At 49.8% G+C, this 23,672-nt stretch overlaps 1 protein-coding gene across 1 annotated transcript in view; it reads left to right on the forward strand.

The window, feature by feature from the left end:
- FBXL16 (F-box and leucine rich repeat protein 16) overlaps positions 1-23,672 on the forward strand; it is an 82,878-nt gene that overhangs the window by 29,740 nt on the left and 29,466 nt on the right. The window contains exon 2 of the mRNA XM_007069694.3: positions 18,860-19,578. Coding sequence (XP_007069756.1) covers positions 18,874-19,578 — 705 coding nt within the window. The 5' untranslated portion in view covers positions 18,860-18,873. The remainder of the gene's footprint in view (positions 1-18,859; positions 19,579-23,672) is intronic.

Genomic DNA, 23,672 nt, shown 5'->3' on the forward strand with positions numbered 1-23,672 from the left:
CCTGCTGTGAGCATGCAATTAAAAAGATTGTGCATGCAATTTTGACAGATGCCCAGGCTAGTGGCTAGCTATTGTTGTGATGATTATTTGTCTAGTGGTTGCTGGCTATGTGTTCTCCACTCTAGAACACACAACAACATACACAGTCCCTGCCGCAAAGAGCTTGATACTGAAGTGCCTGGTTTGGCCCCCCTTCCTCATGTGATTTCCCTGGGGCTACTCAACCTGAATGACAATGGCAGGATTGGGCCCTAAAGAGATAAGCTATCCACACCAGTGTATTTCCTAGTGTGTCCCATCTCTGGGTGTCGGCCTCTGAGATCATAAGAGAGGAACATGGTAATGAAGTATATTATTAACAGTGCCCAATCCTCAGCTGATGTGAACCATCAGTGGTGCCACTGGCTTTAGTAGAGCTGTGCCAGTTTATACCAGCTGAGGATCTTCAAGCAAACTGGGTTACATATTAAATACGATGCTGGGAGGCCACAGCTGCATAGCTCAGAGCTGCTGGTTTTAATAAACATTCACATTTCAGATGCACTGTGTAGCTCATACATCCCAAGATGTGCATCTGTCCTGCCATCCTGCAGGAGACCACACTGAACGAGTCCTTTAAAAGCTTAAACAGAGCAGCTAGCAGAGGGGAAGGCATGGGAGCCATTGTGAAAGCATGGAGCATACATCCCCATGGCACAGGAAGTTCCTTTCGACAGTGAAGGCTTTAGAGAGGCTGGGCTGAGTCACCCTGGTCCTAGAATAGCTGGGCAAGAGCCATTCTAGCCCCTGAGCTGATGACTGCTGCTGAGTAATCAAAGGACAAGGCAGGCAGTTTTCTCCTGACACACAGTCCCAGGGAGCCTGGGGCCAGGGCAAGCTGGTAAATGGCTGAGAGAGCATGGAGGGTTTCTGTGGAGAAGCATCAGGGAGTGGGTACAGCAAGTGCTCCCAGGGCGGAAAAAGGAAGTCAAGCTCAGTGGAGCAGTTGCGGGATGTGCAGCTGATTAAAGGATCAATCTTGGACACATTCAGGGCTTTGGGGCAGAGAGCATGCAGGAGTACCAGGATGTTGTTGGCTGATATGACCCCTTACATTTGAGGAAGCTGTAGATCCCTGGAATCCATCTAAGCTCTGCATGAGTTATACCTCACTCATCACCATGGACCTTATCCAAAGTCCATTAGAATCACTGGGAATCTGTCCACAGACTTCAGTGGGCCGTGGATCAGGTCTCATGGGCCCATGCACATATGCTTTTAATGTCACACAGGCAAGGTCCCTAGAACTCCAGCTCTATACTGGTGTTTCAGTGATGTCCGCTATCAGTGCAGCTAGGGCTTAATTAGTGCCCTCCCTTTGAAGTGGGAGCCTAAAGCTTTCACCCAGATAGTGCAAATCCTGGTGATAAATTATCTGCCTTATGGTCCCCAGAGGAGGCACTAGGACCTGTTCTTTTGGGGCACCAGGAAATTTAAGCCTGGCCCTGGTGGGAATTAACTGAGACCTGAACATCTTGGATCAAGAAGGAAGCTTGCATGTGTAGGTCATTGGTTAGGGTGTTTTCTGAATCCTGCTCTGAGCCTGAGCCATAGAGAATGGCAATCCGGTACAGCTCCCTCAGCCTGGCTCTTTAGCTCAAGCTGTAGCAGCTCATGCTTTTAGCACTTGGTTGTCCCTGTTTCAGTGCCTGGTGTGCTGGCCAAGATGGCAGCCATCACACACGCTAAGACCTGTAGGTTCTTCAGACCACACAGCTGCAATGAAGACGGGGGCAGCTGAAATCAACTGCATTTTAGATGCCACTGTAAGGGCTTCTGCAAGCTGCCAATATGGCCCTGGGTTGGGCACATTGTGGGTGCCCCCAGCAGTTCTAAATGATTTTCAGGACTGATGATTGCTCTTCTTTCAAATAAGCAGTGATGGTCCTAAGACAAAATCCCAGATCCAGGAAAGTTCTGAGCCAGGTCCATCTCCACAGCACGTCACTTGAGCCCATCTGTGCTTTTGGTGTTGCTGTGTCAGTGAGCTACCATGCCATCATTGGGTACCGTGCCTGAGCAGAGAGGGGCAAAGTCAGCACGTGGACAAGTTCTGAAACCATCTGATAAAGCATAAAAAAAACTAGGCAACTGGTTTGTGTTGATTGTCTAGGGATGAGGGAACCTCCAATGCTGGGGGGTTGGGACCCAAAGCTCAGATGGCTGGCTGAAGCAGGGGGGTTACCTATTAGCCCCCCCGGAGCATCTCATCCAGAGTGTTAAAGGCCAGTGCGCAAGGCAGAGGCACTAGAGGAGTGTTCCCAGGTCCCACTGCAGAAGAGAGGCGAGTGAGGGAATGGGCCAGCCTCATGCTCCCCAGGAGGTGCTTAACCTGGGATTTAGGAGGAGTTGGCCCATCAACCCTTCCCCAGGCAGAATAGAGGGAGCCTGAACCAGCCAGAAGTGGGTGGAAGGCTGTCGCCTGCCCAGGCCCCTCCTAAAGGCAGCAGAAGGAAAGAGCACCTGGGTCTGCTGGGAAGAAGAGTTCTTGTGGGTGATTGGGGAGGGGGGCGGGGAACGTCACTTACACTCTTGCACTGCTTCTGGGCCTGCTGAGAGATTGGAAGCATCCTGGGCATTCAGGATCCTGGGAAAGGTTCTGGCCAGGTGCAGATCCTGGGCTCTGGAGGAGGGAGGGATATTTGCTTGGAACCTGCTTTGCTATGGAATGGATCAGTACCATTGGGCAGGAGCAAGTTGACTAATGAAGTCCTGACAGAGCTATGGACTGGTGTCTGCTGAGGTGACTCTGCCCCATTCACATGGCTATGGTGACTCTCTGCTAGCCACTCAGGTGGTTGGAGTTCACAAGCCCAATACGGAAACCTTGCAGCGGCAGGACTTGCTGAGGTGAGAAGCACGCTGCCCAGGGAGGGACAAAGCCACGAGTGTTTGTCAAGCAATGTAAGCACAGGGCTCGGAGTGAAGAATCTTGGGTTTGATCCCTGATACACTGTCCCAAGGAACTGACACACTAAGTTGAGAAGACAGACAAAGGGTGGGAGGGGAAACTGAGCACAGAGTGGGGAAGTGACTTCCCCAAGGTCATCCAGCAAGTCCATGCCAGAGTTGGGGAAAGAAACCAGGTCTCCTGATTCCCAGCCCCGTGCCCTCCCCATTAAAATGCTGACCCCAGTACAGCAATGAGCTAGCCTGACCCTGAATTCCTTTGGAAGAGGGACATTGGGCCTTGTTTTATCCCCAACCAGCTAATCTCCATGTGAGTGAGGTGTGGAGGCTTCATGGGGCCCGCCCCACTCCGCATGAGGCTGCAGGAGAACATATGGGAAGCAGCTATTTATGCCGGACTCCTCCCTCCATTAGGGACTGGGACATCTCCATCACAAATCAAGTGGATAAATTATTTGACTCAACTCGCTCCCTGCTTTTATCTCCAGCCCAGGGGAATTGGGCTGCTGAAAGCATGCTCAGGGCCCAATAGCTGCTGCTGCTCCCAAATTAACAGGCCAGCCTGATGAATGCTGACTTATTTATTTACTGTCTGTAGTTGCCCTGGACCACCTCGGGGGATGATGTCTGACTCAGGCACCAGTAGGCCTAGTGGTGAGTGACTAACTGTCCCCCTGTGGCTTTCCTTTCCTGGCCTCTCCCACCATGAGTGTGGTCACCACTGGCCTCCTGAGCAGCTGAGGGAGGAGGAGTGGCTCAGCTGGAGGGAGGTCAGAGACAAGTGGGGTGGCTTGTTGGGAGAGATGTGGTTCCTAGAAGTGAAGGGGGAGCTAGCTGGAGCTCTCACACATATGACTTTGTGGAACCCAGGGCTGGGCCTTGCCTGACAGCTTCCTGCAGCTCAGGCTGCAATCCTAGCTGCTCTGTATTCAATACAAAGGAAAGGGAAGTGCAGAGGTATACGAGGCCTAAGTCAGGACTGAGGGGCATAGGCAGAGCTGTGTGGCAGCCTAGTGGTGAACTAGCAGGTTTACTCTTAGATTTGGCTCATGTTGCTGTGAACCCAGGGCCCATTCTGCTGCTGCTCTCTGGGTTTAGACAGAGGTTCTATACCCTGGCCATTCTGAGTGGCAAGCTTGCAGGGCCCCTGCCGCTCACCTCCTCTCTTGTAAGGCTTCCCCGACCCCACTCCAAACAGCTCTGAGTACGTGTGCACAGAGGACACAGTGTTTCCCTGCCAGAGGTCCGCTTGTGGCTGGGTAACGAAGGCTCTTTCGACAAGTGTTGTGTTTGCTGGCAGGGAAGAGAAGCCACTGCTGGGTACACGGTGTTTCTCCCAGCCAGCTGGCACTATGCAGCCAGTCATCTGGGCTGGCATGTGACCCTCCTCAGCATTAGCCCAGAAACCAGACAGAAGCTCCCTATTCCCTGCCTCATTTCAACATGTCTGAGTGTGCGGATCTCTTGGGATACAGCTCTCTGTGCATTCAGGAGGCTGCCTCTCACACGGGAGATGGCTCAGAGATGACATGGAGCCTACCAGCTGCACTGCAGCAGGGAGGAGTCTAAGGAGAGACAGAGGCTCAGGCAGTTTAGGGGCTCAAGACAGGCTATCAATTATTCATGGCCATATTTATAGAAGAAAATGCACTTAAATAATACATCTCAGAGGGGGAGAGGGATGGGAGCATGGTTCTCCGAAACATGGAATATTTATTGGCCTGTTTCGTTTTCATTCCTTGCTGTCACTTCACATCAGCATGCTCTGGGCTTTTGGATGATTCTAAGGCAGGCCCAGGCCTCACGCCTGGCATGAGGTTCTGCTTTCTATTGCTATATAAATCTGTATATCCCTATATATACAGCCCTTTCTCTCTCTTTGTTCCTCATCTTTCTATCATCTGTCTCTTTATCTCCATGCTTTATCTAGCTCTGTATCTCTCTCCCATGCATACCCCATCTCTCTCTTTCATCTCTTTATCATCACATATACAAGTACCTACATAGGGGAGGAGTTTCTGAAAGCAGGTGGTTCTTTGATCTAGCAGAAAAAGGCATAAAGAGATTCAATGGTTAGATGTTGAAGCTAGATGAATTTGGACTAGAGATAAGGTGCATGTTTTTAACCGTGAAGGGAACTAACCATTGGAACATCTTGCCTCGGGATATGATGGATTCTCCATCATTTGAAGACTTTAAACCAAGACTGGACATATTTCTAAAAGTTCTGCTGTTGCTCAAACAGCAGTTATAGGCTTGATGGAGAAATTACTGGGAGAGTGTCTGTGATCTGTGTTATGCAAGGGGTCAGACTAGATTATCAGAATGGTATAGTCTGGCCTTAATATCCATCCATCCAGGGCATCTGTCTCCTGGGTGTCTTACCTCTCCCCTGAAATGACAAGAGAGGTGCTGAATTGGGGGGATGCTGTTGACAATTAGAGAGAGGGTTATGGGACCATCAGTTGAGATCTCCAAAAGGAGATCATCTGGGATCATCCATACAGCTGACAAGGCCTTACATGAGAGCAAGGTCCCAAGTAACTGGAGTGGGCTTTTGTGGGGGGGTTCAGTCCTGAGTTGTGTCCCTCTTTTGTCTTGCTGCTGGAGCAAAGGACTGGACTCTGGAGATTAGCTCTTCCCTTCCTCCCCCCACTCCATGTCTGATCATCATCTGGCTGTGGGACAGGATGATAGGGAGAGCCTAAAAGTAGCAGATCCTGCCTGGGCTCCATGGCTCCCAGAAGAGAAGAGCCCCTAAACAGCTCCTTGCTTTGACAGCGATTAAAGCCACCCCCACCTGGGATCAACCCACCTGAAAACAGGAATGGGGTAGATCCCCTGGGATGTCCATAGGAATATAGACCTAGTGTTTGTCAAGCCAGCTGCACCATCCTTAGCTTTTCCTGTTCTGCCTCAGTCTAAACTCTGGCATTTCTGCACTCATTACTCCTGAGGGCATTCTGCACCAAAAAAATTAAAAATTCTGCAAAATTCTTCAAGTTTTATTTATCAATAAATAAATATGGAGGCTCCAGCATGGCAGTGGGGAGCACAGGCCACAGGCTGCACAAAGGTGGGAGATCACCCTGCAGCCTCCCCACCCCTGGGACATAGACTTAGTGGTGAGGCCTGGGCTGTCCCAGAAACACCCTGGAGCCCTGCCCCTCTGCACCAGGTACACCAGGTGTGGGGCAGGCAGGCTCAACCAGGCAGGATCCAAGTGTGAAGGGGCTCCGCGTGGGGAAGCCAGGTGTAGGGTGAGAACGTTCTGTGTGGGACAATATGGGTGCAGGCAGCTCAGTGGGGGGTCTAGGTGTGGGGGATCTGGATGCACAGAGGCTTGTGGGGGGGGTTCAAGGGGAAAGGGGCAATGTGACTCTGCTGGGGCTTCCAGGTGAAGGTGGTTGGGGCTCACCGGGGGATCTGGTTGTGGGGGGTCTCAGCAGGGGACACTGGGCACTGGGAGAGTGGGGATTGGTGGGGTGGGCATCTGGGTGCAGCTAGTTGGAGGTCAGTGACCACCTTCTTGTTGCTAACATACCTGAAGAAACCCTTCTTGTTACCCTTCACATCCCTTGCTAGCTGCAATTCCAATTGTGCTTTGGCCTTCCTGATTACATCCCTGCATGCTCGAGCAATATTTTTATACTCCTTGTAACGATGCTGCCCGTGGGAGCCGGTTGAGGTCACTCAATCAGGGTGAATTGCAAACAAAACCAGGCAGATTAACCCCAAACACTGGTAGATATTTCAATATTTAGATTTACCAAGCCAGCCCAAAACAGCCTCCGTGTTACCTCACTGGTTACTCAGAAGTCCAAACACCATATTTCCCTTAAAGTATCCAGCCTCAGGCCTCCATCCAGACACACATCAAACATATGATGATAAATTCTGAAAATCTTATTTCATCATATAAAATAAAAGGTTCTCCCAGTCCCAAAGAATCAGCCACACACCCAGGTCAAATGATAAGTTAGATCTTATCAACTAAACTAAAATGTATTAAAAAAAGAAAAGACAGAGAGTGTTGGTTAAAAGATCAATATACATACAGACTTGAATTCAATTCTTGAGGTTCAGATACATAACAGAGATGAGTTTGCAGTTGCCAAAAATCTTTTTAGAAATAGTCCATAGGTTATAGTCCAATGTCCATATTCAGGGTGACTCTAGTCAATGACTGGGAATCTCAATTCTTGTGGCTTAAGGTTTCCCCCTCTTGAAATCCAAAGCAGATCTGTGATGAAGAAGGATCATGTCCCAGGGTTTTTATACATTTCCAGCAGCCTTTTGGCCTGAGAAAACAATCGGCTTAACTTTCCTTCTCCCAAACATCATGGCAATTAGCACAGGGTAATTTACCCATTAAACAGTTCAGATGCAGGTTTCCACAAACTTCAGAGAGACATATAGACAATAAAACTATTTCATTCAAGTGTTTTCCTAAATATTAATACTCCTTTTCTTTAATCTTTGAATCAAAGCCATAGTAATAGACAAGACTTGTTTGCTTACATCACAAGACCTGAGCAAACAGCTACCCTTCTATCTCTAACAATGCAGGCTTGCATTTCAAAGCTCTATTCATTTACGTATCTTCCTAACAAGTCTTTAAAGTTCGGCCATGGGGTTATGTAAGTCTGAATTAATTAATTCTTTCTGGCCCTGTGTCACCTTTCAATGAGATATTATATTACGCTCGTAACGTCACACTCCTCCCTAATCATCTGTCCAAGTTTCCATTTTGTGTAAGCTTCCTTTCTGTGTTTAAGCTCACTGAAGATTTCTCTGTTAAGCCAAGCTGGACAACTGTCATATTTGCTATTCTTTCTGCACATCAGGATAGTTTGTTCCTACACCTTCAATAAGGCTTCTTTAAAATACAGCCAGATCTCCTGGACTCCTTTCCCCCACTCCCAGGGGATCCTGCCCATCAGTTCCCTGAGGGAGTCAAAGTCTGCTTTTCTGAAGTCCAGGGTATTCTGCTGCTCTCCTTTCTTCCTTTTGTCAGGATCCTGAACTTGACCATCTCATGGTCACTGCTGCCCAGGTTGCCGTCCACTTGTATTTCCCCTACCAATTCTTCCCTGTTTGTGAGCAGCAGGTCAAGAGGAGCATGGTCCCTAGTTAGTTCCTCCAGCACTTGTACCCGGAAGTCGTCCCCAACACTCTCCAAAAACTTCCTGGATTGCCTGTGCACTACTGTATTGCTCTCCCAGCAGATGTCAGGGTGATTGAAGTCCCCAGTGAGAACCAGGACCTCTGATCTGGAAACTTCTGTTAGTTGGCCGAAGAAAGCCTCATCTACCTCATCCTCCTGGTCTGGTGGTCTACAGCAGATGCCCACCACGACACCACCCTTGTTGCTCTCACCTCTAAACTTAATCCAAAGACACAACAGGCTTTTCTCCAGTTTCATACTGGAGCTCTGAGCAATCATACTGCTCCCTTATATACAGTGCAACTCCTCCACCTTTTCTCCCTGCCTGTCCTTCCTGAACAGTTTATACCCATCCATGACAGTACTCCAGTCATCTGAGTTACCCCACCAAGTCTCTGTTATTCCAATTACATCATAGTTCCTTGACTGTGCCAAGACTTCCAATTCTTCCTGCTTGTTTCCCAGGCTTCTTGCATTTGTGTACAGGCACGTAAGATAACTAGCCGATTGCCCTACTTTCTCAGTATGAATCAGGAAGCCTCTACTGTTGCACCCTCCTCCTTGTGTTTCCTTCCAGTATCCCACTTCCCTCAGGGCTTAGGTCTCCATCCCCCTGCAAACCTACTTTAAAACCCTCCTCACTAGGTTAGCAAGCCTGCTTGCAAAGATGCTCTTCCCTCTTCCTGTTAGGTGGATCCCATCTCTTCCTAGCAATCCTTCTTCCTGGAACAACATTCCATGATGGAAGAATCCAAAGCCCTCTCTCTGACACCACCTGCAAAATCATGCATTTACTTCCACAATTCCATGGTCCCTACCTGGGCCTTTTCCTTCAACAGGGAGGATGGATGAGAAGCATCAGAAACATCTCCCTTCCCCCCACCCCCCAAGTTAACCTAACTAATCACTGTCTCACCACTGGGCTGACATGCTCCATTGCACACCTCTTGGATGGAGCTTGCCAGCCTGTGGATGCCACTGTTTCATAGAGACATTAGGACTCAGTGTGATCTCTCTGCCACTAGATTTATACAAGTAAGCTCCTTAACTTCAGTGGAGTTACTCCTGATTTACCCCAGTGTAGGTGAGATCAGTCTCAGGCCCTGTGTATCCGGCAGTAAAAACCTGAGGATGGCAGGAGCCACTAAGATGCTGCTCAATTATTTGCCATGCAGCCCCTCTGGTCTTGGACCAACGAACCAGTCCCGTTGGCAACTGGGCAGAACACGAGTGCTGAATCAGATGGAGCCTTTTCCATCAAGTTCAGAAAAAAGCAGGTCATGAACCATGTCTTAGTGTTCCATTCACAAAGGCAGGTGACAATATTTACCATATACTGTACAGTGTGTGACCCAGGCCATTCCCTTTTCATAGAATCTCAGGGTTGGAAGGGACCTCAGGAGATCATCTAGTCCAACCCCCTGCTCAAAGCAGGACCAATCCCCAGTTTTTGCCCCAGATCCCTAAATGGCCCCCTCAAGGATTGAACTCACAACCCTGGGTTTAGCAAGCCAATGCTCAAACCACTGAGCTATCCCTTTCTGTGATGGACAGTGTCTTCTGTCAATCTGTCCCCACACCAAGGGCAGCCAGACTTTGCTCAATGGAGGGCCATGGCAGCAGCTTGCCAGGAGACCAAGGACCACTGTTAGTGTGTGTGAAATGAAGCAGATCACAGTTGCCCTCCGCTGCATTCTCCCAGGCTCCATCTTGAGCCAAGCTGAGCCCAAATACCAGTGCCTGCAGAAGAGTGGTTTCTGCAGCAGAAGACAGCTCCGTACACAAGGATGGGAACAGCTGGGGGCTGACCTAAGAACTCCGTAGTCTGGGGCAAGTCCAACCCTACAGTTTCTCCTCAGCCTCTTCCCTTCAGGGCTGGAGTGACCACAGCCGTGGGGCCCCTGAATCCGGGTGTGTTGGTTGGAGAGCGTGGGAGGTGCCAAGATCAGAATGGGAGGAGGATCTGATCCCAGTGGGAAGCTCATCCTGTCTTCTGGGCACCTTACTGCCTGTTTGCTTGGCACACTTGACACTGCAGGTGCATGTCTCTGTTGTTTGTGAGATGGAGAAAGGGCCATCACCTCCTGTCAATGGAGACAACCCTAGATCCTGATGCTCATTCTATCATGTCTCGTTTCCTGCTTGTACAGCACATTACAGTCCTCCCAAAATCCCATGAGTGATACTGTGCCACTGTAACACTCAGGCCCACTGAGCCTGCTGTTGGGAATCATTAAGAAAGGGATAGATAATAAGACAGAAAATATCATATTGCCTCTATATAAATCCATGGTACACCCACATCTTGAATACTGCATGAAGATGTGGTCACCCCATCTCAAAAAAGATATTTTGAAATTGGAAAAGGTTCAGAAAAGGGCAACAAAAATGATTAGGGGTACGGAACAGCTTCCATATGAGGAACAATTAATAAGACTGGGACTTTTCAGCTTGGAAAAGAGACGACTAAGGGGGGATATGATAGAGGTCTATAAAATCATGACTCGTGTAGAGAAAGTAAATAAGGGAGTGTTATTTACTCCTTCTCATGACACAGGAACCAAATGAAATTAATAGGCAGCAGGTTTAAAACAAACAAAAGAAAGTATTTTTTCACACAACGCACAGTTAACATGTGGAACTTCTTGCCAGAGGATGTTGTGAAGGCCAAGACTATAACGGGGTTCAAAAAAGAACTAGATAAGTTCATGGAGGATCGATCCATCAATGGCTATGTAGCAATGCGAAGACTCACCAGCGTGGCGCCTCCTGCTGGTTGTTTGGGAATTAGCTCATCCAACACTCGGATCGCCTCCTGGTGGCCGGTGTCTCGCCTGCCTCAGACCCCGGTGCCCCTCCGGGACCCTGGTGCCCTTTACTTCAGGGTTCTGCCCCAGCAGTACCCCCACACTCTGGGTCTCCCCTATCAGGGTACCCCCTGCCCCTAAGCCCACCTTGCCTCAGTGGCTACTGCCAGTCATCATCTAGCCTCCTTTCCCTGGGGAAAACTTCAGTCTATAATGGCCACTCATCATAGGCAACGGGGTTGGGCCAGCTGCTTCTGCCTATCCCCGGGCTGCACCTCCGCCACCCCAGTATGTCCCTAGGCCTTTAACAAGGCCTCACCCTGGGGAGTTGTCAGGCTGGAGCTCCCCAGCTCCTCTTGCCCTTCCCCAGCACTGAGCTGCTTCAGGCACCCTGTGCTCCCAGGCAGCTAGGTCCTTCCCATTCCAAGGCTGGAGTGAGACTCTGCCCAGCTCCTCCCTGAGCCCTTATAACGGGGCCAGGTGTGGCCTGATTGGGGCATGGCCCCAGCTCTGGCTGCTTCCCCAATCAGCCTATGCTTTTTCCACCAGAGCGTGGTAACTACCCCGCTACAGGCTATTAGCCAGGATGGGCAGAGATGGTGTCCCTAGCCTCTGTTTGCCAGATGCTGGGAATGGGCGACAGGGGATGGATCATTTGATGGTTGCCTGTTCTGTTCCTTCCCTCTGGGCACCTGGCATTGGCCACTGTTGGAAGACAGGATATTGGGCTAGATGGACCTTTGGTCTGGCCCAGTGTGGCCGTTCTTATGTTCTTATGAGCCACAGGGAGGAATGACTTGCTCAACGCAGCATGGAGCACCATGTAGAGCACTGTACCTTTAATAGGCTCTGGGAAGAGCTAGTTGAAACTGTTGATGACTGAACACCACAGGCCAGGATTAGGCTTAGGCAGCTCTTGGTTTCCAGACGCCTCCTCCATCACCTGGATCATGCTGCCTAACAAATACAGCCGTACTAATCCTAAGGAAACAGAAGATGAAGCCAGGGGATGAAGAACTGGAGGGAGGCAGGTCCCTGTGCATGGGAACAGAGGTGGGGCCATGCCCCATGATGGGAGCAGGTTGCACCGGCCAATCTCATTATTAAGATGGGGGGTCACAAAAGAACATGTTGAGAACCTCTGATTTATTCCACAAAGTGTCCATGAGCAGATCCCGATTGCCTCTAGTCTACCCAGTGTCCAGCACTGCTCGTTAATACCTGTGGCCAACTCTTGGTCCATGGTTCATTGGTGAGTGCTTCAGTGCACGTCTGCAATTCCAAGCTGGGTGGAGCTGGAACTCCCACTGAATTGTCCTGCTCCCTGAATGGATGAGCCTAAAATAGGTTTGTGATCACAAATTCTAGATGCACTCGTCCCACAGTGATGCAAACCGCCCTGATTCTGTGTTCGTTCATGCTAATAACCTTAGAATCATAGAATCATAGAAGATTAGGGTTGGAAGGGACCTCAGGAGGTCATCTAGTCCAGCCCCCTGCTCAAAGAAGAACCAACCCCAACTAAATCATCCCAGCCAGAGCTTTGTCAAGCCAGGCCTTAAAAACCTCTAAGCATGGAGATTCCACCACCTCCCTAGTTAACCCATTCCAGTGCTTCACCACTCTCCTAGTGAAATAGTGTTTCCTAATATCTGACCTAGACCTCCCCCACTGCAACTTGAGAACATTGCTCCTTGTTCTGTCATCTGCCACCACTGAGAACAGCCTAGCTCCATCCTCTTTGAACCTTGCTTGCTACAAAATCCATCTGGTGCTAAACGAATTAAAAACGGACATGAGCACAGCAGGTGGGGTGAGCTACTGAGCTTATTTATCCATATAGGGCCTGATCCTGCTCTCACTTAAGTCAGTAGCAAAATTCCCATTGGCCTGATCCATCTATACCTGTGCACTGTAGGTGAAATATATTAGGGGCAAAATCCTGGCTGTATTGAACACAATAGGAGCTTTGTCATTGGCTTAATGGGGCTGGAATGTCACCCTCTGTCCTGAATTATCATCTGAACCAAGGCCCTTTGTACCACTCTGGACAGTGACCTTAACGTGAATGTGAATGGAATTGAGCCCACTTTGCCCCTCCAGAGCAGTGTCAAGGGACCTAAGGCCTTGTCTACACTGCAGAGTTTTGTTGGCAAAAGGGAGCTTTTGGTGGCAAAACAGTGGAGATGTACATACTGCAATGCCACTTTTGGCAAAAAAACTCTTCGGTTTTGGTGACAAAATGAAACCACCTCGACGAGAAGCATAGAGCTTTCTGTGCAAAAGTTTTGTCAACAAAGAGCCAGTGTAGACGCTACCGTTCGTTATGTCAACATAACTGACCTTCTCCAGTATTCCATGATGCCCATTGTGCCCCCTCTACTCACTGTTTTGAATTCAGCTGCTCTGCAGGCATGCGCCCTGTGACACTGCACCCCATATTTGTCATAGTAATATTATTATAATATGGTTATGGCATAATTATGATGCATTTTGTACAATAAGTCATGTGAGGTGTCATTGGAAAAGTTTTGATTTGCTGTATATGATTATCTATTTGTATGCATATATCATTTTTGTATCTGTCGTTATGACTATTGACTAGGGATCTGTATTTCAAATGGGCTTACTCTGGAAAACACCCACAGCCAGCCTTTCAGGTACAACAGTGAAGAAGCCAGACAGTGCTGATGGCCCATCAGCAAAGACTATGGACTGTGGAATAGCTTAACCTTCCTGTGGGTGTTTTGGCCAACCTGTAAGCAATGGCTGCTATAACACTGCAAGGGCATGGGACCAGACTACATGTTTGGGAAGTCAGTATTTTCCCACAAACTGATCTGGGAACCAAGTTTTGAAACAAAGGGTTCCTGCCATATTCTAAAGCTATATAAGGCAGGGAGTGACATCATCTGTTCTTTACTCCCCACACAAGAAGACTCCTGGAAACATCCAAGGAACAAAGACTGAACGCAGAAAGTACTGGACCTAGGCTAAAGGGATTTCTAGCTGGCGTATGAAAGACCTGGGGATTCCAAGCTGCAAAGCAAGTGTAGCTTGAGTTTAAGAATCTGCAGCCCATTTGTATAATCAATTAGGGTGAGAGATTGTTAATTCAAATACAGTCCATCTAGTATATTAATCTTAGGTTGCATTTTTGTTTATTTGCTAGGTAATCTGCTTTGATCTCTTTGCTATCACTTATAATCACTTAAAATCTGTCTTTTAAACTTGTTTTTGCTTTATCTGAAGCAATGAGCTTGGAGTGAAGTCTGTGGGAATCTTACTTCAGAGAGGCTGTTGCATATTCCTCTCTACATTGAGTGAGAGGAGAAATGAATAATAAATTTATACTGGTTGGGGTTTGGACCAGGGCAGGATGATATCGTTCTGGGGTCCTTGGCTGGAAAGCTGGGGCTTATTTTGGCTGTAGCTTCTCTATGGTTGGTTCACATGCAGTGGCTGGTCAGAGAGCCTGCATGTAACTGCAGCTGGGTGTGTCCCTACCTGTGTGTATACTGGTGAAAGTGTAAGACTAGGAACATGTCTACAGCTTATCACAGAAGCACAGCAGGAGAGGGAGCCTAGGCTGCTGAGTCAGAGGGCTCAGCAGTACCCCAGTTCCAGGTGGCACTGGGGGCGGGGAGGGGTGAACTTGTCACATACCCCTCCTCTTTTAAAACTCCAGGAAGCTTTGACATTCCTCAGCATGGAGGGCTCACAGAGCTGCTGAGGATGCACTGCCAGCAGCTGAGGAGGCTGTGGGAGAACTTGGAGGGAATCACAGAACCATATGCAGACAGAGTGGGCTGCTGCTGCAAGGGGTGGGTGGGATGAGGGAGGGAGGGAGGAAGGAAGGGGGGAGAAACTGCTGTACTGTGCAAAGCCAGGGGCTGATGTGGGGGAGTGTCCCGTCCCCCAGGATTGGTTGCTCAGGCTGCTGTCTGAACTTAAAGAGACAGCAAGCCGACACACTCTCCCCCAATACACAGACTTCCCCAACACACATTCTGTTGCTGTCTCTTCCCCCCCCCCACACACTTCCTGTCACACCCTCCCTCCCCCTCCCCGGACACACTTTAGTTGAAAAGTGGCTGACAATTTAGTAGACAGCCCATGGAATGATGGGTTTGAGAAATCTGCATCATGTTACAATGTACTGCCCCATGAGGCATTGCAAACCCTTCCCAAACCACCCTGTGGCCAGTTGCACAGTGGAATAGCCACCTACCCACAGTGAGTGCATTTGTATTGATGCAAGAGCTGCTAGTGTGGATGTGCTCTGCTGACACAAGGAGCATAGTGTGGGCAGGCAGCAGTGGTTTAATTAAAGCAGCATAACTTTTTGTCTACTCTGTGGTGTAGACAAGGCTTTAGTGTAGATGAGCAGCTGGCCCTACCCTTCTAATTTGGTAGCATTTTACATCTATCTTGCAATGATGTAAATGCCTGCCCCAGGTGCGGGGCGATGACTATTGACATTGGAATGTTCATAGTTGTATTAGCCGCTTGGGGTCAGGAAGGAAATTCCCTTCTGGCCATGTTAATGCATTGGGGGCAAATTAATGTAAGATTTTGGCTGGAAACAAACAACAATTTTTAATAACAAAGTGTTGTTGCCATGTTGTCCTCACCCCTCTCCCAAGCACTGTCTGGCACCTTAGCCATGCAATCCCTATTACAGTGATTTTTAAACAGAATACCTGTTTATTCATTTGTAATGCACACAGGATGATTGACATGCAGAATAACACTCGGCAAACCTTACCGGCAGCCAACTCCGGGCTCCACTGCCGCTTTTAGCCACCTACGACAATGGGCAGGCACGATGCCTCCAGGTGCTAGGAGCACATGCAGCAGCAGTCACTCTCATACCTTTTAACAAGGTTCAGTTTGCAGTCCTCCCTCACCAGCTGCTACTCACCAGCCTTCATCTTACTGAGCTGCCCCACTTGAGAATCCAACTGCCCTGGGTTCTTGCTCCTGTTCTCCTGCGACACACACATTCCTACAATGAAGGAGGGCTGGGATCAGCATCCAGCCCCCATCCTGCGCCCAGTGAACATAGGGCTTGTCATAACAGATCGAACCAAACATCCACTCTTTGACAGTGACCAATACCAGCTGCCCCCAGGAAGGTGCAAGAAAGCTCTTGATGGACAGCTATGCATTAACATGACTGGGACTCAGCTGGTGCCCTGAATCATGATGGTTCATAGCCCATATACATTTTCATTGTGTCTAATACAACTGTGAACATTCATATGTCAATGGTCCCAGTTCTCCATCGCCCCCGCACCTGGGGCAGGCATTTATATCATTGTAAGATAGGTGTAAAATGCTACCAAATTAGAAGGATAGGGCCAGCTTCTCATCTACACTAAAGCCCCTTGACACTGCTCTCGAGGGGCAAAGTGGGGTCAGTTCCATTCACACCCACGTTAAGGTTACTGTCCAGAGTGGTGTGAAGAGCCTTGGTTAAATAATAATTCAGGATAGAGGGTGAAATCCCAGCCCATTATGTCAATGACATAGCTCCTATTGACATCAGTGGGGGTCAGGATTTCACCTCTAGTGTTTTACACCTATTGTGCATTGGTATAGATGAATCAGGCCCAATTGGAGTTTTGCCAATGTCTCCAGTTGGAGCAGGATCAGACCCCAGTTAAACAGCCCACCCCACACCCTCCAGAGCATCAAACTGTGCTAACCCTATCCCTATTCCTCTACAGATTTATTTTGTACCAGGAATGAAGTCTTCAGAATGCTATTATTTATTGTGTGGATTACAGTAGTCCTTAGCACTGGTATGCAAGGCACTGTACAAACATATAACAAAGAGGCAGGGGTGCTGCTTTCCAACCCAAGAAGATCAAAGGCCATGTTTACATCAATGGAAGATGTTGCTGCTTTGCATTCATGGGGCTATTTAAAGGGATTTAAAGTGCTGCCTTCCACTGATTGTAAAGAGGAAGGAAAGACTGTTTGATTTTAGGCCAGATTCTGCCCTGAGTTCCCCCCTTGAGGGATCCCATTGAGCCAGCGAGGTTGCATGAGGGTGGCAGAGGGAGGAGTACCCCCTCTGCACCCAGCATTACACCCCATTGTGCTGTGGTGGTGCTGGTGCAGAGCCAAAGAGCCGTGTGGTCTCATCGAGGTGAGTTGAGGATGGTGAGGCAAGCATTCTTTTGAATATCATGGCTTTTGCCAGCAAAAGAAAGTCTGCTCCTGAGTTTTCAGTGTGCTGGTTCCAGATATGACAGTGAGGAGGACCATGTAAGGAGAGAGAGAGAAAGAGAGAGAGAGGACTTTCAGAGTTCCACACACCCCTGCCCTCACCCCTTCCTCTACAAACACACCAGATTTAGAGATTCATGTTATTGTCCCATCCTTGCCTTTTGAATTGCACTGGGTCTGCTTATATTCAGAGGAGAACGGCGGCCTCTAGTGGCACATGCTGGGATAAACATTTGCCACAGGAAGAGAAGATTGGCTTGTCTGGAGACCCAGGATTGCTGCAGTTTGAAAGTAAAACTGCAAGACGGATTGTCCCATTGCCACCCAAGCTCCCCTTATGTGTGGAAATAGAACAAGGCGTCATGTTTCCTCCTAGGGTATCCCTACACTGTGCAGTTACAGTCATGGAATCCCAGTTCCTTTTGTTGCAGAGTTGTGACTCGCACTGTAGGGCTGATGGTCAAGTGAGTGATGCAGCCGGGAAGGGACAGAAAGAAAAGGCTCCTTCTTGATGGAGGGGCCTCCTGCAATGAGTGATGAGGGTGTTATCTAGGGTCAGCGTCCCCTCATCCCTCTAATGACCTTAGCTCTTCTGCAGCACTTCCTTTTTGACAGTCTTGGAGCCACCTAGCTTTGTGGGAGGTGGTGGGCAGATGACAACTTACAGTGTTATTTGATGTAGCGCAGCTGAAATGTTATGGTTCTAGCACTGTGGAGGCAGATCCAGGGCTGGTGTCAACTGGCAGAACTCCTAACCTGAGTTCTAATCCTGACACTCACACTGGTGTCTTCTGAAATCACCTAACCTCTCTGCCTCAGTTTCCCCTTCTGAGAAATGGGGATAATAACACTCCTGTACCTCTCTGGGTGGATTGTGAATCTTATAAGTGCTGTGAAAATGAAACATGCCTGTTATTACTGTGACAGAGGGCCAGAATCAGATACATCCCTACCAGTTATAGTTATCTCAGTTTTACAGGGGGAAACTGAGGCAGAAAGGTGACTTGCTCAAGACCAAAATGAGAGTGTTTGGATTGAACCTTAGTGGTTCCAGGGATGTGCTCAAACCTCTAGACCACACTGCTTTCTCAGCTGCGAAGGTCAAGCTGTTGATCTATATCATTCTCAGATACATGGACTGCCCTAATCTACACCCTCTGCAACCCCAATGAAATTCAAATCAGTGCTTAGAGCCCACTGAGATGGATGCCATAGGAAATCTGAGATAGGCTGCACACTGTGTGAATCAGGGCAGGACTGGGCCCCCGAATTCCAGACTCTCAGCCATAGCCTTTACCTACAAAACCATCCTCCTTTGGGCATCAGTTGCATGTTCAGGCCTTTTTTTTTAACTAAGAGCTTCAGCCAGGTAACTGCAGTCCTGGAGCATTAATATCCCAACTGCCCTTGAGGGCAGGTCCACTGAACGACACTGCCCCCTGGGCCAGAGCCCCACCATTTGCAGACCAGATGGAGCATTTAAGGCCAGGGTCAGTGGGGGTCTCTGGAGATGTAACGTACACAGGGAGGGGCAGGATAAGGTGAGATTCTTAGAGCACCTCTAGACTCAGTTGGCCTTGCATCTCAGCTTTGCCATTGGTCTCCATGTACATCTCAGGCTCCTCCCTCTCCCAACGGGTCTCCGGACAGGCACCCGGGAGGGAGAACTGCCCCCTAACCTCTCCCCATTGTGTTCCAGAGTGACTGTAGAAGATGTCGAACCAGAGTACTGGTGACACCAAGCCCCCATGTTTACCCCGGAATGGATTGGTGAAGATCCCCACCCAGCCCAATGGACTTGGCTCTGCCAGCATCACCAAAGGGACACCAGCAGTGAAAAACCGGCTGTGCCAGCCTTCTTCCGTGCCTGCTATCATCAGCCCAGCCTTACCCAATCACAGTGACCTTCCCATACCCAGTCTGGCATCACCACTGTCCTTGGCGACTCTGGCAGGGGTGCCGTCCCCTTCCAGCACCTCCATGGTGGGACTGAACTTGAGTGAGGCCTCCCTGACAAATGAGCACTCCTCCCCAGAGAGGCTCCCTGGCTCCCCCACGGAAAGGCAGCTTGCTGTGGATGAAAAGATCCTCAACCGCTTGTTCTGGTACTTTTCAGCCTGTGAGAAATGTGTCCTGGCCCAGGTGTGTAAGGTGTGGAGGCGGGTCCTGTACCAGTCCAAGTTCTGGGTAGGCTTGACACCAGTGCTGCACACCAAAGAGCTCTACAACACCCTGCCCAGCGGTGAGAAGGAATTTGTTAACCTCCAGGGCTTTGCTGTCCGGGGCTTTGACAGCTTTTGTCTGGTGGGGGTCTCAGACCTGGACATTTGTGAGTTCATTGACAACTACCCCCTGTCCAAGAAAGGGGTGAAGTCCATGAGCCTTAAGAGATCGACCATCACGGATGCAGGGCTCGAGGTAGGTCTCCTGCCCCCAGTCTGGCTACCGGGAACCACCGAGATGCGGCTGAGTGATGGAAGACTCCTGTTCACTGCAGTCCAGCTCCCGGGAGCAAGGCAGGGTTCTTCCTGATAGGATGTTTTCTAGAGTTCTCTCCAGTCTGGTTTGAAATGTCTCAAATGATGGTGCTCCCAGTGCTTCCTAGGAAGCCTTTTCCACAGCCCCATAGAACTCACTTCATTTGCCATTGCTGAATTCCATCCCATTATTCCTTTTGACCCCGAAACAATCCTACCTCTCTTTGGGGGTCTGAATTCCATCCAATCTCTCTCTGGTGAGCCAAGCGTGGTATTTCTGGGTCAGTCACACCACAGCTGGACTGTTGTTATTACAGAAGTAGCACCTCAGGTGCCAACTGTGAGCAGGGTCCCATTGTGGAAGGTGCTGTATAGACACTCCATCACTGCCCCAAAGAGCTCAGAATCTCAGGCAAGAGACAGGAAGGAAGTGTTGTTATGTCCATTTTATGTATGGGCAGCTGAGGCCCAGAGGGATTTTAAGTGAATTGTCCAAGATCACATAGGAAAGCTGTGGTGGAGCGAGGAATTGAATCCACCTGATCTAAGGTTTAGGTCAGTGCCTTACCCACAAGATTAGCCTAACACCACACTGATTGCTGGTGTGATTCTCTGCCTAAGCTGCCCGGACTCTCACTTGCCATAGTGCAGTGCAGTGCAAGAGAAAACATGCTCCTTTAATTCTGTAGCCACAGTCCAGACAGAATGCTTTGTATCCAAATATATTGGCTACAAATTCCCATGATTCTTCCCTTCCCTGGGAGGCTGGGAGCTTGTTAAACAGATCTGTGTCAGCTAAAGAGATTGCTTCCTTTAGCCATTCCCATAGTTCCGCCTCACTATCTTCCCTCAGAGTTGGAATACTAGATTCGCTGCCCCCTACTGAGGTCTGGGATAGAGCTGAGAAAGCCTGCATGATATGATACAACATTCATCCCCAGGCAACTGAGTCAGCCTGAGTGGATCATTTTGGACAGGGCACAGACTCATCACTCCTTAGTCTCCGCACTCAGCAGCACTTCTGCATTAAGGAGGTGAGCAAGGACCCCATGCTGAGATCCCCTCATTCTCCCCAGGGGGCAGGACTCAACAGCCCTGGGACTCACTTCTGTTTTTTTGGCTTATCTTCCTAAAAGCTCATGCATCAGGGTTTTAGCCAGGCACCTGCAGGGGCCAGGAAGGATTTTTTTTTCCCTTCCAATGTATGCTGAGATGGGGAGTTGATCTTCTTCCTCTGAAGTATCACTGATGGCCACAGCTGGAGATGGGACACTAGCCAGGGTGGCAGGGCTCTGAAGTGGCACCAAGAATTCTTTCTCTCAGGTGTGCGGCTGGCTGGTTCTTGTTCATGTGCTCAGGTTCTAGCTGATCACCCTGTGTGTGGTTGGGAAGGAATTTCCCACAGGTCAGACTGGCAGTGACCTTGGGAAGTGCTTGCCTTCCTTTGCAGCATGTGGGTGAATGTCACTTTGCAGGATTATCTGGGTGCATCTCACTTAATCATTTTTCTGCCATTCCATTTGCCTTGTGCATTGGTACACCTCAGTTCCCACTTTTCTCTGCCTGTGACACATAATCCTTTAGTCTCCCATGAGCTGTAATCCTTTGGGCTGAGTTCAGTTGTTGGATTTAGTGTGCAGGTGCTGGGTGATGTCAGCAGATTTATGGACAGGAGGTCAGATTGTCATGAGATGGTCTGGTGGTCCCTTCTGGCCTTAAACTCTATGACTCCCCATCTTCTCCTCCACTTCCTTGCTGCATTCCAAGTGAAATCTGTCCCCGGCCACAAACCTTTGACAGCGCAGAGTAAAGGCCCTTTACTCCATTGCCCTTTAAAACAATCTGGCCATAATAATATTGCTACCTAGCTTTTCTGCAGGACTTTTCATCCACAGATCCCACAGCATTGTACTGGAGGCAAGCATTATTCTCCCCATTTTATACATGGGGAAACTGAGACACAGAAAGGTTAAGTGACTTGCCCAGGGGTCACCCAAAAGGCCAGGGGCTGAACTGGTCTCCAGAGTCTTGGCCCAATACCTGCATTGCTGGACCAATTTCTCAATGCCCCCAGGATTGTTGTGTCTTTTGCTCTTTACACAACAAGAATAATATAAAGCAATCACAGACACACAGTTAGGTTCCATATAACCATACACAAGCATGCTGGGCCTAGCTATGTCCATCCTGCTGCTTTGGCTGGTTTCTGGTGGCATCTAAAATGGAGAGCATGGTGAGCACCACAAGAAGGCTCACAACTATTTAAAGGGATACTATCATCTTTCTATACACTGCTGTTACACACACAGGAAAGGTGTAGTTACATTTCCAAGGCTAACCTTAACTCAGCCCCATTTTCCCCTGCCCTTCCAGCCAGGAGACTCCTCAATGCTCCATAAGCAGAAAGTCCACCCTGCTGTGTGTATCCATTCCAGGAGAGCCCTCCGTAGATGTGTGCTGGTAAAGCCCATTCCCAGTCTTCCAGCCTTCATCAGCTACAGGGGAGGGAATCTCTTCCACCCATCAGGAGGGTGTCAGGGTGGATTACAAGATGGTAAACCTTGGGAGATGAGTGCCATGCTGGAAAGAGTCCCCCAGATTTGTAAGCTGGTGCCCCCTAGTGCCAGGGTGGCTGCTGCCAGAGCAGTGTGCAGGACCCAGGCAGAGGAAGGGGAGATCCTTTGGCTGCATCCTGGCTCCCTAAGCCTGCATCATGTGACTTGGTGACTAACCCAAAGGGAGGGGATACAGGAGGAAGGGGGACATTAAAATGACATCTTGCTGGAGGTCCCAAGAAGGCCTTCCCCCACCCTCCATCCCTCCCTCAAGAACATGGGATTGACTGCAGAGCAGAGATGGTAGGCAAGGTGAGGCAGGGTGTGACCACTGGGATACATGGGAAGGTCAAGGTGTGACAAAGCTTCACATCTGGTCTGTAACAGGAGGGCAGGCTGGAGAAAGGTGATGCTCTAGCCTGAGTGGTGGATGGATAGTTTGCTGGTTAGAATTTAGTGTCTGGATGCGGACGGTGGTGAGCTACAGCCAACAGGGGAAGTGTGAATGAAGAGGACTGTGACGTCTAGGTGGCGTGTGGGTGGGGACCCAGGAGCAGAGTTAATGTTATGTTGGAGGCTCAGGTGTGTACATCAAGCATTTGTCTTTTACATATTGTTTTGAAGGCAGTATATTCCTGACAGTGTCTCTGCCTTAACAGAGAGCTTTAGTCTGGGGCAGTGGTTCTCAACTTATTACACATTGTGGGCCGCATATGTGGGTCACAATGTGTTACCTCCTAGGCCACAGAGGCTGGGTGGCAAGGCAGCGGCAGCCCGGACCCCAACCCCGGATCCCTGCCACTCAGGGCTGGCTGGCTGGCTGCCTGCCCTGGACCCCCGCTGCTCGGCTGCCCCAGATCCCAGAGGTTGCAGGGCCAGGCGGCTGCCCTGGATCCCACGGGGTGGGCCGGCAGCCCCAGACCCCCCCCCACACACACAGGGTGGGCCTGCTGCCCTGACTCTGGACCCCTGCCACATGGGGTGCGCTGGACCCCTGCCCTGGACGCCCACTACGCAACTGCCCCAGACTGGGGCTGGGCAGCTGCCCTGGAGCTCACAGGGCTGGGCAGCTGCACCAGACCACGGACCCTCAACCATGTGGGACCAGCAGCCTCGGACCCCCAACCCTGCAGGGCTGGCCAGCTGCCCTGACCCCAGACCTCCACCATGTGGCTGCCCTGGACCCCAGAGCTTGCGGGGCTGGGTGGCTGCCCCATACCTCAGGCCCCTAACCCCATGGGGCCCGCTGGCAGCCCCAACCCCACTGGGTGGCAGGGCAGCCCGAACCCCGCCATGCCTGCCAGCGAGGAATCTGGCAGACCCAGGAAATGTGGACCAGACTTTAGCACACATCTGGTCTGGGCCGCAGCTATGTGCTAATTGGGCCGCATGCGGCCCGCAGGGTCAGAACCTCTGGTCTGGGGATTTTCTTACCTGTTGTTAAATGCGGAGAGAGTATGCTGGTAATGCTCACATGCTC

This window comes from Chelonia mydas, chromosome 10, assembly GCF_015237465.2.
Source record: "Chelonia mydas isolate rCheMyd1 chromosome 10, rCheMyd1.pri.v2, whole genome shotgun sequence".
Taxonomy (NCBI): Eukaryota; Metazoa; Chordata; order Testudines; family Cheloniidae; genus Chelonia; species Chelonia mydas.